Source organism: Epinephelus lanceolatus, chromosome 10, assembly GCF_041903045.1.
Source record: "Epinephelus lanceolatus isolate andai-2023 chromosome 10, ASM4190304v1, whole genome shotgun sequence".
Taxonomy (NCBI): domain Eukaryota; kingdom Metazoa; phylum Chordata; class Actinopteri; order Perciformes; family Serranidae; genus Epinephelus; species Epinephelus lanceolatus.
The window spans coordinates 22266052-22279411 of NC_135743.1; the positions used below are offsets into that span (position 1 = coordinate 22266052).

Genomic DNA, 13360 nt, shown 5'->3' on the forward strand with positions numbered 1-13360 from the left:
TAAACAACAAAGAAAGATAAAGCAAATAAAATGTAAATAATAGATCAGACATAGTAAGTACAACAACTGTGAGCTCTTTGAGAGGCCTTTTTATTATTTAAAAATGTTTAAAATAATTAATCGTTGCTTTCAAGGATGCTGTTCCCTCATTTCATAGTCATAGTCAGTTAATTTGCCATTTGCAGTAAAATACTACATTGGAAAACGATTGCGAGAGATTCACATTTAAGACATAAGGGACCATAAGACAAACATTAAAATGAATAAATAATGCAAACAGGTAGGTACATGACGGACAATGCCCCCAGCGATACGCCCACATCATCTAAAAAGGTACAAGAAATTTAAAAGTGAGAACATTAGCACTAAAATCACTGATATACACAGCTACTGCCAAGTTTGGAACAGGGAACAAGGAACTACATACCAAGTCTGCAGATTTGGGCAGTGCCTTGGCATTCATCATGATGTGTTTTGTATTGTTCAGTTCATTAGAAAGAAACCCCACTTTTCCTCATTTCCTTATTTGCTAGACTAAGTTTTCTGCTCTAAGTGAATTGCAGCATATGCTCAAACTATATGGCCCTAGTGATGCTGCAGGCTACTTGCAAACCTCCAGGGTTTTTCCACAATAAATTAGGCAGCACGATAGGAGCTGTAGCAGTAACACTACTCACCTTAAATGCCCCTCTTCTGACACTCCTTCTGAATCAATTAAGCACTATATGCTGCGTGAGAACTCGGAAAAAGCCCCTTGTGGTACGCTAGCTGCTCACTGATGTAATAGAGGGCAATTTTTACCTCAACAGACGGAGAGATTGAGAGTTGGGGCATATTGTAAAAGTTCAATTCAGTGGACAATGAGGAACACTGTCGCCTCAGATGCCATTTGCCCCCATGATGTCCAGGGCCACGGTGCATGTACCCCATGCTGTGTTGAGTTATATAGTGTTAAGTGCAATCCTGAGGCGTTACAGAGTTGGTCTTTCTGATCTGTATGAAAAAAAAACTGTGTCAAGATTTACCGTATGGGTAAAGACTTTTATTTAATCTATTTCAGGTAGCAGTTTTTTTTAAACCTGGAGAACACATAATTCAAGGTTCACGGAAGGCAGAAATTTTTAATTCAAAAATCAGTCTAACAATGGATTAAATAAAATCCATGGACCATGGATTAAATGGTAAAAACTTCTGTCAAAACAGTTTATTTGTGTTTAAATAATGTTTTACAGTTGTAAAAAATGTGTCTGTTCAGCCTTGGATTTCTCTGAATGAAAACACTATTGTTACAAGACAAAACATCAAGACAAAAACAAACCTATTAAGTTTCTTTTGAGATATGTTATCAGGTTTACTTGACAGAAAAAGATGAATACAATATTGTGATCAGTGTTCAAAACTGAAATCTGAGACAATAAAGAAAAAGCCTTGGGCATGATTAATATACATCTTGATTTATTAGAATTTCATTTGAGTTTTTTTCAACTACACAAACTCTACAGAATTAGACAAGAAACATCAAGTAAATGTCAAGATCATTTTGTTACAAAAGCAAATGTACAAGTTATGCCCAAACTCTGGCATAGAACAAGGCAGCATGTCATTTCATTATACACCTTTCATTAAACATCCAAGTGAATCCTGGTGAGCTCATCATAATCTCTCTTTACTCGCACTCTCACTGTGTCGCTGTTTATACAATATCACCTGACTTTCTGGCAGTGCACATGTGAGTTTTCCCTCACAGATCTACCACTTTAATATCAAAGAATATCCACGATTGGCAAGTGCCAGTCCTAACCATGACCCCCTTGCCCTAATCCCTCCAAGATATGTCCACATGACAAGTACTAGCCAGTCACTGCGTGGATGTAAATAGCCAAATAGCCGCAGAGGGACTGTTCTCACCTGGGTGCGAATAGACACACTGTTTATTTTAGGCCCATATAGAAGTGTGCCTTCATGGCTGGACACAGGGGTTGCCTATAGGTGTGTGAAAATAAACACGGGTGGAAGGCTAGCTTGTTTCACAGTTTTTTTTTGTACGTTGCTGCATCTTAATTCTTTCCCAGGGCGATGTTGAAATACTTATCTCATTTATACATCAGTACACACAGCAGGAAATAGGCTAAAATCAACAGCAGTTCTTTTGTAATGGGAGAACAATACACTGTGAGAGGGTGTAAGGGATTGCAGATTGTGTGTGCAGATAATGCTGTTAGATGCTAGATAACAGGATGCCTCTGACTAAATGTTCCGCTTTGGGCAAAAAAGGCGCTGCATATTTCTCTTGTAGCACCAGACTCTGTCATGGCGACAGCTGCTCCATCCTCCTCCCTTCCCTCCTCTGCATCTCGATCATCTGATTAGTGTTGTACATACTAAGGTATCTTGTTCCACACCTGCCATTCTGCACCACCAGCCGTCACTATTGACTTTGCCACCTCATCACCTGATCAAGTCGCCTACCTACCCAGCTGCTTCTTATCTGCTATCAGCGTATACAGAGGGCGGCTCATAGACTGTCTACGTTGCCTTCATTATACAGCCTATATTCTGCTCTGCCTCCTTGTACATGCTCTGATTATCTACCAGCTTTAGCCCTCTGTAACCCTGTTTTAGATCTAGAAAAGACTGTTTTTGTAACACCTGTTCTTCTTCCTGAGCCTGCATTTGGCTTCCAAATCTGTGCTCCACTGTGGTGTTGGCACCATGTATACGTGCACCTATGTGTGCACGTGTGTCGACTCTGCAGGTGGTAATATAATTAGCTTAACCTTACTCTCCTTTGCACTGTGTATGTGCATCTGCAGTGTGTTAGTGTACACGTTTGCACGCCCTTAAGAGGCAGGCAGGTTTGGGCAGCGCAGTATTTGTGTTAGAAAACAGGGAGATCAATAACATCCTGAAAAGAGAGCGACCTCAGGGATACAATTGCACAACTTGAAGGGAGAGGAGAGAGGGAAGCGGAAACTGTTGCCTATGTTTATCAAAACAATGGATGTCAGCGGGGGATATCAATCTATTTTTCACCACATTCTGTGAGAAAGCAAAATCTGTTTTTTTTTTTTTTTTTTTTTTTTGTCAAAGCTCAAAGGAAATAGACATTAAAAACATTTATATCCACGGAGACCTGTCCATTTGGCTGAAATAAACTATACTTTTTTGTTTTGTTTGGCTATTGCACAATTGAGAGTAGGCAGTGCTGACTGATCAAAGGACACAATCACACACCAACTGAGCATGGACAAAATTATGTTTTCTGAAGTATAACTCATTCTACATACCAACTTTAATATAAAGACATGTTTTCCAAACAGATGACACTTCAGAAAATTAATAGCTTGTGCTTTATTTGCTAAATGAAAACATATTGTAAATCATTTGCCAACGTTATGACTGTATACAAATTACAAATGTGTTTACTATGGAGTACTATTTACCCCCACACAACAATAATGAGTGAAACTCAATAATCAGCAACCCTGATGACTTCAGAGGTCAGAGTTCACAGGTTAGTGGCCTTACCCATCTCCTCCTTCGGCTGGGTCCTCTCCCAGCCTTGACGAATGTGGGTTAGGCTTCGATCCACGCAGGGGAGAAGGATCAACGCCTTGAGCACCAGCACCACAGAAGGCACAATCAGACAGAGCATGTAGCCAGGTGGAGTGTACCATTTGTAGGTAGAGGGACGAAGGAATTTGTTCCAGCCGTAAATGTAGCCATGTGTCGTGCATATGATCAGGGTCAGGTGGCCCAGTTTAGACTGAGAAAAAAAGAACACATCACATATAATGGAAAAATTTAAAGAATAGGAAGATATTTAAAGGTCCAGTGTGTAGCATATAGTGACATCTAGTGGTAAGGTTGCAGACTGCAACCAAGTGAAACTTCGACCGTGTGCCAAGCATGTAGGAGAACCGCAGTGGCTGATACGAAAACATGAACGGCCCTACCTATTTGTCTGTGGTGTAGAACAACATCGCAGACTATAAATGGCTCATTGTTAAATAACAAAAACACAACAATTCTTATTTTCAGGTGATTATACACTAATAAACAACCTAGCTATAAATAAGCTATTGTATACCATTTCTGTCGATAGATGCCTCTAAATCCTACACGCTGGTCCTTTAAGGAAATACGCTTATCTACTTTTTTGTCTGTGGTTTTCATACAGACAAGAGATATATGTTAATTAGTGAGCTTTAGAGCTGGTACAGTAGGTATATTTTGTGTCCAGGTTAGTTGTTTTCTCCAGTTGTCAGTCTTAATGCTAAGCTAAGCTAACCAGCTCCATATCTAAGGAACATCCATAGATATTAATCTTCTCATCTAGTCCGTATTTTCTTATGTGTTGTGCATCCGTCATTTAATAAAAATTGTTAAGCACAGAACTGCATACTGAGTCCAGTGTGTCTTATTATTTTATTCATTGTGAAAATTTGCAGTACAAGAAAAAATGGAAAGACACTTTTGCACCCTTGCTTCCCTCCACTGGAGGTACACTCCCGACTGTCACCACTGCATCGAGCATGTGGCGCCGCGGCTACTTGAGCTGTGCAACAATTAAATTGCACTCATTGCTGTTGTGTATTTCTGGATAGGCTAACGCTACCTTCTCTTTGTTTTGTGGAAGATTTCAAGGAGGACACAGCTCTCATATAATTCCACTTATTTTTCTTGCTGGCCACCTATCCACTTCTGCCCTGTTCCTCTCTCATGTGGCGGATGTTTTTTGTCCCACAGGTTACGCCACATTTTCTTTACTGCCTCTTGGACTAACAACGCAGAAAACTTAACCTGTTCTGAAAACGTTAATGGCAGCGGAAAGTTTTTGGGTTGGTGAGGAAAAAAGATTGACACAACGTGAACTCATATTTATTTTTAAATGTGCGACAATTTCAGCATGAAAGTTCTTAACTCTCAAGAAAGCAAATAAGCATTTTTTTCTACAACATTACACTGTTCCTTCAAGAGTTTCACTCTGCCATGACGTACTGACTGATATACACAAATAACATTATTACTTGCTAACATCTGTTTTTCTTACAGAAATTGGTTAAATTAAAAATCCAATACAACTGATACTATTTATAGAAAGCTGTCACACGCTGAGCCTTTCAGTGGTATTTTTTCTGACAGATGAATGTCTGACTCTTTTCTTTGCTTGTGGAGCCCACAAGTGTTACAATAAGCTAAAAATTAAAATGGTTTTACAGCCGTTCCAGAGTAATTGGTTTTGTAGCACCAGTGGCCTTTGAGGCTTGGTTATTGTTAATTACTTGGATAATGTGCTTTCATTTACATTTTTAGCATTTGGCTGCCGATATTTTCATCCACAGTGACTTAGAGTAAACAGCACAATGAGGAAACATTCATATTAATGTAGTGCAGTAATGAACGCTGCCCCTATAATGATAATCAGGGATCTTATTTAACCCATTTAGAACAGCAAATCCTTCTTCTGTGCGCGTTAACATTCAATAATTTTCATGCCTCTGTTGACAACCCCTGAAATAAAACAGTTTATGTAAATTGATACCTGTAATTATATGTTTTTCCACAACTCTCCTCGCCAGATCATACGGCTTATCTTGACCTAGACCTCTATCGTGGAGTCTCATTCCCTGCTTGAGGTCTACCTATGGATCTGACCTTTACTCAAATGGACCTGTGACCTGTATTAACAATCTCCTCCCTGCGGATTATACCAGGTATCATAATTCTATTTAATGAATAACTTAACATTTAAGATCCTGGGCTGGAGTCAGCCAGGCTTTCACTCTGTGTGCCTGTGTTAGGCAGTTAGCTAACTAGGCTCCGGGGATATGACTGCCAGTGACATATTGCTTCTACAACACTTTAATAACTCGGATGAAAACTTGGAAACTCCAAATATAGATTACCACGGCCTTAAAAGACGTTTTTTACTGATAGTAAGCACATGACTGATAACGTCTGTAGGCCTTAGGGTGAACTCAAACACACACACACACTGTAAGTCTAACACATGCACATAAAGGACTGTACATTTCCAGCTGCGCTCTGACCTGGATGAAGCTGAACTCTCTCCAGCTGAGAGAGCCTCCCACAGAGGGCAGGGATGTTAGTCCTAGCAGGACATAAAGAAAGAAGCCCAGGATTCCCAGCACGTAGAATGAGTCCTGTGCCCATGCCTCGGTGTTATCAAAGTAAAACGGAGTGGTTTTATTGTTCTTCATCTAAGAGAGACACAGAGAGAAAGACAGTGTTGTAAAAAAAAAAAAAACGGTTAGCTTTGTGTCATGATTCTCTATGTGCAGGATTGTAGAAACACTGCAAGGCTTGAACCAGTCTGCTGTACAATACCTCATCTACCACAAGCGTGATGAGCTTGTGTCTGACAGCATAGCGGGTAGGAGTGATGAATGTATAGATGGCATGGAGAAAAGCATAGCTCAGTGCAATCAGACCCATCTGCTTCCTGCACAGCATCCAGCGGTCCAGCCAATCAGGGAAACGCCTGGAACATGCAAATATGAGCTGGGCCTCCAAAAATGATACACCTTTTTACACCAAATTGCACAGGTAGTGGACATTTTTGATGTCTGACCTGTACTTGGTTCCTCTGTAGAGCTGTAAGAAGGCAGCTATGACACCAGGCAGGTAACACAGCGACAACATGATGAGAGACACAATGGGAAACACCTGAAAAGTGGGGGATAAACAAAGAATCCTTTAAAGTGACCACGAAACACCATCGAGAGAGGACACTAGACCAAAGGGGGACACGTTTACCTTGTTGCCCAGGGACACCGTGATCCTGAAGGAGATGTCTTTCCCCTGTTCAACATACCCGTAGATGACATCTCTGATGAGGAGATAGAAGAAGAAGAAAGCAGTGAGGCCAACGGCCACACATAGCGGCAGCCTCCACTCTTGGAACAGCCGTAGGGGGAAGTCCTCCAGCTCTCCGGCTGCAGACAGAGACCCTTTATCCAGAACAGTGAGGCCAAGCTTAGTGGCCATCTCTGCTACTGCCCGCTTTGCTTCCACACTGTTCCCACACAGGTACACCTGGAGCATGAAGCAGTGCGTTATTTTTTTTAAAAAAAGGCTGCTATAGTCATGGGTTGTTTCAAAAGTAAGGCTGGTGATGTTCTTATTTTTGTTATTGTGAACAAATACCATGAAATGACCAAGACCAACAAGTTAGTCCATCTCTCATAACGTTTTAACACTGTCTGTGCCGCTCAGCCCCAAGCCCACTGGATCCATACATTCATTCATTCATTCATTCATTCATTCATTTCCCACAGTCCAGTGACATCCAGGTTAATTGGTGACTCTAAATTGGCCGTAGGTGTGAATGTGAGGGTGAATGTTTTCTGTCTCTATGTATCAGCCCTGTGATAGTCTGGCAACCTGACCCAAAGTCAGCTGGGATAGGCTCCAGCACACCTGCAACCCCTAACAGGATAAGTGGTTACAGAAAATGAATGAATTAATGTTAAATACATTTTTCCCAAAGATGGTTTCTGGTTTCTTTTTTCTTTTTTTTTTGGATACATTTGGTTTTAATTGGTCATTTGATGCAGTAAAATGGGGTGTGACATCATGACTGACAGCTTCGTGTGCCAGTCATTGTGCTTGCATTCAAAAGTACTGCTCACGATTGGGCCAGATGGGGTGTATGGGCAGGAACTCCATTCTGTAACTCTGCTGTGCAGACTATGGCTTCATATTACTTCACCGGGGTGAGACAGCAGCGCCTGTACCTGGGATATTTTGGCATAATTCTTCTACAGTGGGAGGAAGTGGAGACATGTCGTCCATCTTTATACACAGTCTATGGTCTCAAGTTGCCAATCAAAGCTGTAAACAATGAGCAGCTCACAGAAGAGGAAGTCTTGACCCGGATATCCACTGGCTGCACTGCATCTCAAAACTATAGGCTATTGCCTCCAGAAGAAAGAATATGAAAAGTTTTGGCATGTGCGAGTGGGTCTTATTATATCTTTGCAATTATAAAAATCATCAGTCAGTAATTTCAAAAAAACAAGCACATGTTTTCTACCAAAATGCCTTAGAATAACAATAGAAATAGAAATGTTTTCCTCTTGCTGCATTCTGCTCAGCTTTTGTTTTTTAGTTGCTAATAATTACTCTATGATTATTGTGAGATGACTCACCAGCCCTGTTTGGAATATAAAGCGCATGACTACACCGAGTGTACCTACAGCGTCTGTCTACAGAATTACGCTTCTTCTGTTGATCACCACTGTGCTGTTTCAGTAATCTTGAGATGAAGCCCCTGGAAGTGTGTGTGACTGTGTAAAGACACATGCATACTATATGCTGCTCAATATGTAATCCCATTTCTAGATCTTCACTGTGCTGAAGGTTATTACCACACTCACAGCTCTGTGATAAGACGATTAAGTTGTTTGTAAAAGGGGGAAAAAATGAATCATACAAAGAGAGAGATTGAGAAAGTAAGTGAGCGCTAGAGAGAGAAAGAGAGGGAGCAGTTTGACAGGCATATAGTGGAGTCAGTGGGATTGAGCAGTTTTCCCCCAGGTGTGTGTATAAGTGGACCGGGCAGCCAGCCATGTCTCCCTACATTACTGCACCAGTAACAGCAGGGGACGGCCGACAGACTAAATCTCCATCTGAATGTAAATGTGACAGAGCCACAGCCCCGCTGTGGATCTAATCAAATTGCCGGCCGAGGAATAGCACACACTTACAAGCATGTGCGTGTGAATATATACTGTACCTACACATGCACTGATAAAGACACACACGTTCAAACGCTCCTGTTCTCTCACAGCTACCTGTTTTCAAAGAAAATAGAGCACTGCAGTGGTATCAGTGTGTGTGTGTGTATGTGTGAGTGTGTGTGTGTGTGTGTATAGGGCGGTTGTTTGTGTTGAAGAGGATTCGAGGCAGATTCAGGTTTGGTCTCCAGAGGTTCCAACATGTTTGTGTTTCTCTTTGTAGCTGTGAAACGGAAGCTGCAATAAACAGTGGTCTTTCAACTTTGTAACATCATTAAGCGTGTTTGTTTGTTTGTGTGTTTATACAAGCACTGTCCTCGTTTCCTCGTGCGTTGTTATGGAAAGACGGCAAAATCAATCATCCACAGCAACACAAATGAAATCAATTCCCTTCCTAAATTCTGCGTGGTGCATGGTGAAGCGTTCATATCCTATTATTAACAAGTCTGAGAGCCACTTATCCCATTGTATTCCAGGAAATGTTGAAAGCTGTTATTGTTGCCTGGTTTGAAGTCAAATATGTCTCATCACGAAAAGCTCAAGTTGGTAATCTCCCCTCCTGTTTCTGCTCTGTCTTTGTATCTTTACTCCAGTCAACCAAAGCCCTCCTTAAGGCCCGGAAGCTTCCTGGCTCTGTTTCGTCTTGATCCCACTGACATCTTTTAACAGATTCCTGACTTCCACTCCTCTCTCACCTGTTTTCCTGCCAGAAGTCCATTCTGCAGGGCCCAGGCAGACAGTGTGTTAAAGCCTTTCACCACAGCAGCTCCAGGGACCAGTCTGAGGAACACACAGCAAGGACTTAAGTTGCTTTTGTTTCTATCTACAAATACACAGACAAGGAAAGAAGGGCCACAGAATGGTGAGAATCAATATTTCTACTTGAACTGAATAGACACACAGCAGGCCATCCTGCCAAGGGAGCTGCAACCCCGCAATTTTTTGTCATTTCTTTTGGATTCAGTTGAGAGTTTTGATGTCTCATGCTCTAAGTGGGTTTTAGGAGCACTTTCCCAAAAAGACAGCCAGCATTTGAAAAAAAAAAGTGGCACCTACTGTTGCAAAATGATTGTTGACATTAAACCCAGAAATGAAAAGTTAGCTTCGTTTTTTTTTTTTATTATCAGATCATGACTGGAATAAAACATTATATTCACGAAGATGGAAGTGTTTACATGCACAGTATATTTATCAAGGAGACATCCTGCGTTCCTTCTCCACACTCTCACAGGAATCTGTTACCTCTGCAGGTAGGCGGCGTTGGTTTCTGGGTACATGTCTTTCTTCAGATTGTTACTGAGGTCCACCAGCACCTTGTAATCAGACCGTAATCAACCCATTGAGTGGAGGAAACAAAAGAAAAAAGGAGTTTAATCAGTTTAATTAACTCTTATCTTGTCTCATACATATTCCTATACAATAAAGATAGAGCTGAGTTATTCAGAAATTATGATAAAGATGTGAACAGAGCTGATTATCCTCCTTCATGAGTCTAGAAAATGCTGATCGCACAGTGACAAGAGTAATACCTTGCAAACTACAGTGTTGCTGTAATCACAATACTTTTTTGTGTAATGGAGTAAAATAGAGTACATTACAAATATGTTTTTTTCTATTTTGATTCATTTTACAGTTCAAGTATGCCTCATCTGCTTTTTTTTTTTTTTTTTTTTTATCAGCTTTGGCTCAGGAGAAAGAACGGGTCGTCTACTAATCTGAAGATTGCCGGTTCAATCCCTCCTCCTCCAGTCCACATATCATAGTACCCTGGGGCGAGATACTGAACCCCAAATTGCTCCTGAAGGCTATGCCATCGGTGTGTGAGTGCCTGTGAATGTTTTAAAACTGAGTAGCAGCTGGCACCTTGCGTAGTAGCCTCAGCCACAGCTATAGCAGTGTCTGTGTGAATGGGTGAATGTGACATGTAGTTGGAAATCACTGGACTAGAAAGGCCCTATACAAGTGCAAGTCCTTTTGCCATTTATGAATATTTTGATTTTTATTGAATGATATTTACTCTTTTTCATTTTTCCACCTCTGAATACCGTTTTTTTTTTTTGTTTTGTTTTGTTTTTTTGTAGTGATGAAATGTTTAAATCTTGGTATTCACATGTAAAGCATGTCTTGAAATCAGCCCAGTCTCCAGAATAAAACAATGGCATTGAACATTTTTGCAAACCATCTTATTAACATTTCTAAAGTGACGTTCAGATTACATGTATATGAGCCGAGTGTCTCATCAAGAGGAGATGGATGGTGGATGGCGGGATGACTGCCAAGCAGCAGACAGCATCAGACAGCAGCAGATCACTGTCTGAGACCAACAAACATCAAAAAAAGGAATTTTGTAACAACAGGTCAGGAGATTTTAAGCCAAAACTCGATGTTTTCTAACCCTAACCAAGTGCTTAAACCTAAGCTTAACCTATTAACTGCTAACAGCCCAGAGACTGGCTGTGTAAAGAGTCTCCTGTAATACTATATGTTGCAATGCGGTACACAGAAACCAGAACAGTTACTGAGGAATGTGTAAAGAATAAAGCTGAAATGAAATGAACATTAATTAATAGCTAACAAGTTTCAGAAACTCTGAATCATGGATTAAATTGTGGCTTATGATAATTTACCTGAGAAAAAATATAATGTTAGATTCAACATGTTAGTCCCTGACTATAAATCTGTATACTGATCACTTGGTTCCAAACCTGGTGGTCGGGACCCTTTGAAAGCATCACAGGATCATTTTGAGGGGTCTCAAGATGACTATATTTGGAAGTCATGGATAAATATATAGTATACTAAGACAGGCTTATATTTTGTAAGATAGATATTTGGTAATTAATATTATATATTTACATGGGTTATTTTTGTGTGGTGAAGTTAAATGGTAATAAAACCCACTTCCTTTTGGGATGTGCAGATCAAAACAACTATACACTGACAATTACTTTTAAATTATGCTCTTCTTAATTTGTAAATATTACTTTCTTTCTGTCCGTCTGCTTGTTTGTTTTCATGTCTTTTATTTACATGTTCAAATTAAATTACAAATATCAATATATATCACATATTAAACTGGATACTTGCACCTCTTCAGACCGCTAAAGATTAATTAGATGAAAGAGTCTGACGGGATATAATTATTCTTTGGTGTGACTATTCAACAGTAAATGTTCTAAGGATCACTGACTTACTTGATTTGTATCAGGTGATAACACCTAACCAAAAATGATTTAGTGCTTCTTTATTATACTGCATACATATTAGTAACTATTTTTCTGCCCATAGTTCATTACCGTGCGTCGTTACTCAGAGAGCATCATTATCACTCCATGATTACCTTACACTTACTTCAATTTTATAACTTATTAAACAAGTGGGCACTAAAATAACAACTGATATGTACGTAATAACACAGTGCGGGTTAATTATTGTTGACATGCCACTTATCACCTGATTCAGAGATTACTGGGAGCATATGTAGATTGTCAATTTGCAGATTCACAGATGTGGAGGAAATATATTCTAGTATAGTGTCCTAATTTAAATAGCTAATACATCCTGATTTGTTCCCTGTTAAATGTCAAGGATTATGTGTGCCTTATTGTTACAGATTCTGATACTGACTCTTAGTTACCTTTCCCGCAAGATGTGGTGCCATTGTCTCCAGGAATTCATAATGTTCTCTGTGAACACAAACAAAGATCAGACTGGCTGATTGGGCTGCTGCTACATGACTCATCACCTGTGAAAAAAGAAAACCACACATGTTTGAGCTGCATACACACACCTTTTTGTACATTTTGACAGACTGAAAGTGCTGTGTCATGCCATGTGTTGTACCTGAGCTCCCTGAGGCAAGGGGCCACAGCTGTGAGGTCTGCGGCTGCCGTACACCACCCTGTAGCCGGACTGGAGCAGACGCAGGCCCAGAGAGCGCCCCAAGTCCCCCGTCCCAAAGATACACAGCATCTCCGGCGCAGGGGCAGCTGCTGCACCCAGAGGATGCAGCGACACACTCTCCGGCTTCATCATCTCCGGTGTGCCATTCGCCTCCGTCATGTTCACACTCTGAGTTTGCTTGGTCACTGTTCCCAGCTGTGTAGTTATATTGCTGTGGAATCTGACCTTTGAGCGTGCACAACAACATGGGATTCTGATCATTGTAAGAGTGGGTGTGTGTTTGTGTGGGAGGTCAGGGTGAATTTATTTATCTGTTTATTACACCTAGAATCACATTTATAGGAGCGTGTGAGCATGCGTCATGCCATATGATTCTGTATTTGTCACTGTGAGTCGTCATCGCTCCACTCAACAATATGTAAGTGTATTACTTTCTTTTTATTACTGCATGTGCATTCCAGAGATTGATTGATATGGCAGGACTTTAAACTGTATATCGCTCGTATGGGGAACCGTCTGTGTTCTACGGATGTAACTATAACCTCACATTCACACTTTTTAACATTTTATCACTTCTTAGAAACATAGGCCTCTTTAAAGGCGGTATCTAGTTCAGCCAGAATTTGACTTTCACATTTGACAGAAAAAAAAAATCTTATTCTGCTGCTTTCCAGGGCTGCCTTATTCTATTTCTT

At 40.5% G+C, this 13360-nt stretch overlaps 2 protein-coding genes across 2 annotated transcripts in view; one reads left to right on the forward strand and one right to left on the reverse strand.

Annotated features, from left to right (window-relative positions):
- Positions 1–1438: 1438 nt before the first annotated feature.
- Positions 1439–12867, reverse strand: LOC117265600 (metalloreductase STEAP4-like). The gene is made up of 9 exons (XM_033640172.2): positions 12606–12867; positions 12400–12507; positions 10005–10075; positions 9458–9542; positions 6781–7059; positions 6596–6690; positions 6352–6505; positions 6054–6224; positions 1439–3766 (listed from the first exon to the last, which is right to left on the reverse strand). Exons 1-9 carry the CDS (start codon positions 12822–12824, stop codon positions 3509–3511), a joined length of 1440 nt encoding a protein of 479 aa, XP_033496063.2. The 5' UTR covers positions 12825–12867; the 3' UTR covers positions 1439–3508.
- A 128-nt stretch (positions 12868–12995) lies between these two features.
- The window catches only part of znf804b (zinc finger protein 804B), a 75535-nt gene continuing 75170 nt past the window's right edge, over positions 12996–13360 (forward strand). The window contains exon 1 of the mRNA XM_078171771.1: positions 12996–13083. Within this exon, the coding sequence (XP_078027897.1) occupies positions 13027–13083 (57 nt within the window). The 5' untranslated portion in view covers positions 12996–13026. The remainder of the gene's footprint in view (positions 13084–13360) is intronic.